Source organism: Ranitomeya variabilis, chromosome 2, assembly GCF_051348905.1.
Source record: "Ranitomeya variabilis isolate aRanVar5 chromosome 2, aRanVar5.hap1, whole genome shotgun sequence".
Classification (NCBI taxonomy): Eukaryota; Metazoa; Chordata; class Amphibia; order Anura; family Dendrobatidae; genus Ranitomeya; species Ranitomeya variabilis.
This window is the reverse complement of record NC_135233.1, coordinates 721981783-721984198: the sequence shown is the minus strand read 5'-3', so window position 1 is coordinate 721984198 and position 2416 is coordinate 721981783. Positions and strand designations below refer to the sequence as shown.

The 2416-nt window shown below is 40.4% G+C and overlaps 1 protein-coding gene across 1 annotated transcript; it reads right to left on the bottom strand.

The window, feature by feature from the left end:
* Nucleotides 1-252: 252 nt before the first annotated feature.
* Nucleotides 253-1640, bottom strand: LOC143803938 (general transcription factor II-I repeat domain-containing protein 2-like). Its single transcript, XM_077281694.1, has 2 exons — nucleotides 906-1640; nucleotides 253-771 (listed from the first exon to the last, which is right to left on the bottom strand). Exons 1-2 carry the CDS (start codon nucleotides 1638-1640, stop codon nucleotides 253-255), a joined length of 1254 nt encoding a protein of 417 aa, XP_077137809.1.
* Nucleotides 1641-2416: the final 776 nt, after the last annotated feature.

Sequence of the window (2416 nt, the reverse complement as noted above, 5' to 3'; positions counted from 1 at the left end):
TTGCCATAATATTTGTGGCAAACTTTTTAAAGTTGTTAAACTTTTCAGGAAGGTATGAAAAGAAACCAGGTATTCCCACTTCAAGATACTTTGCTCTGAGTGTAGAATCAGATTGTATTTCTAAAAGTTCCATCTGCAGGCTTTCTTCTGCCTTTGCAACATCAAAGGTGAATGGTGCTGAGAATAATGCAAACTGATGTTCAAAAGATGAGAAATCACAAAATCTTTCCTGGAATTCCTTTGACAATAGGTTCAGATGACTGTCATATTTAGCAAAGATAAGTACAGACTCAGTATTAGCTGTGTTTTTAACTCTTTGCACGTAGGAAAATGAACTAAATTTTCATTTGACAACTGCGACTTCCATAAGCTTAGTTTTGCAAGGAAGCACTTGATATCATCATACTGATTAGTGATGAGTTTGTTTTTACCTTTTAATTTCAGACTAAGATCAGTTAAATGTGCAGTTATATCCACAGCAAAAGCCAGGTCTTGTAGCCAGCCTTTATCTGTTATTTCATCCGTGTTTTGACCTTTCATCTCTAGAAACATAACTATTTCTTGTCGCAACAAATAGAATCTTTTCAGCACTCTGTGACATGACAACCAGCGAATTTCTGTGTAGAATGGAACGTCTGTGAACTGATTATCCATATCTTCCAACAGCTGACTGAACTGACGGTGGTTGAGAGCACGACCTCTGATAAACTTTACCGTCTTTGTCACCAAGCTAAGCACATGATCCAATTTTAAAATTTTTGAACACAAATTCTGCTGATGAATTATACAGTGAAAATGTACAAATGATGAATGTGTATGTAAGTTTTCAATTTTTTTTGTAACTTGGCAGCAACACCGTTATGTCTGCCAACCATATTCGCAGCACCGTCAGTAGCTAGACATACAAGCTTACACAAATCAAAGCCATATTCAAACAGAACCTGATCGACTTTCTCAAAAATGTTCTCACTTGTCGTAGTGTCATACATGGGTACCAATTCAAGCAGTTCTTCACAAATTTTAAATTCGCTATCACAGGCCCTGATGAAGATTGCAAGTTGTGCTATTCCACTGACGTCAACGGACTCATCAATAGCAATAGAAAAATGTTCAAATCTTGATGATACAGCCTTCAACTGTTGTTTCACATCAACTGACATTTCATCAATCCGTTCAGCAACAGTGTTCCTGGTTAATGAAATGTCTTTGAATAACTGTGCTTTCTCTGGACATACAATTTCAGCTGTTTTTACAAGGCATTGCTTTATAAAATCCACTTCACTATAGGACTTCCCGTTCACGGCGATCATTTTGCTGAGTTTATAGCTTGCACTAACGGAAGCGACAGTCCCTTTCTGAATTTTCGTAAAACAGGTCTGTTGTTGCGTCAAATTAGCCTTCAACTCCTTTAATTTTGAAACACGCATTGGGCCTTCAAATTTGTCATAAACTCTGTGGTTCGTTTCGTAATGTCTTTTCAAGTTGTACTCTTTTGGTGTGGCGATGCAGCTGTTGCAAATTAGACAGTGTATCTTTCCTCCTACTGTTAAGCAAAAATATTGCGACTCCCATTTCTCTTGAAATACTCGTCTTTCTTCGATCAATTTTCTTTTTCTCATTGTTGGGGGCACATTGGCCATTTTATAATCAGGGTTTTCTGTGAAGAAAATTATCTGTTTACAAACTTTGCAAACACTGGATTTCTCTAGCCTAAGCACACAGCTTGCCAAAATGCAGTCCCCAGATGCTGTCGTTAAATCCAAATGGAGCAGTTCTGCCGGTACATATAGTAACGACTCCCCCAGCAGGTTTTATACAGATGGAGCTGTTCCACTGGCCAATATAGTAATGATTCCCCCAAAAGCTTATGTACAGATGGTGCTGTAATACTGGTATCTATAGTAACAGCACCAATGGCAGGTTACATACAGATGGTGTTCCACCAGTTCATAGAGTAACAGCTCTCCATTTGCATCACAATTATTGATAATCTGAGTGCTCACCCCTCTCTTTAGTTTTTAATGGTTACATACAGGAGGGCCACTCACTTGCTTGGACTTTGCCTGTGCGGCAGTGGGTCCCTTCTTCCTCAGCACGGTCACAGTATCCCAGTCACTCTCAGCCACGACTCTTCCTCCGCTCACAACAAAACTGACTTAGGACGGTGATCAGCAGCCACGCGAGCCTCAGATGTACAAAACTCACAATCAGCACTTCCGGGTCGTCATTCATTGGCCCATATCCCTGCATATGACCTGCTTACGTGATCAGCAGCCGACCAAAGTACACACGTCATGGATTGACACGGAGCTAGTTGGTCGGCTGCTGATCACGTAAGCAGGTCATATGCAGGGATATGGGCCAATGAATGAAGAGCCGGAAGTGCTGATCGTGAAGTTTTGAGCATCTGTGGCCC

Excerpts from the sequence above, each read along its gene's own strand:
- LOC143803938 (XM_077281694.1), bottom strand. The coding sequence starts at position 1,640 with ATGGCCAATGTGCCCCCAACAATGAGAAAAAGAAAATTGATCGAAGAA. Across the intron at positions 772-905 it reads GCTTTGATTTGTGTAAGCTT|AATTTGTGTTCAAAAATTTT; the intron begins GTATGTCTAGCT and ends ATTCATCAGCAG.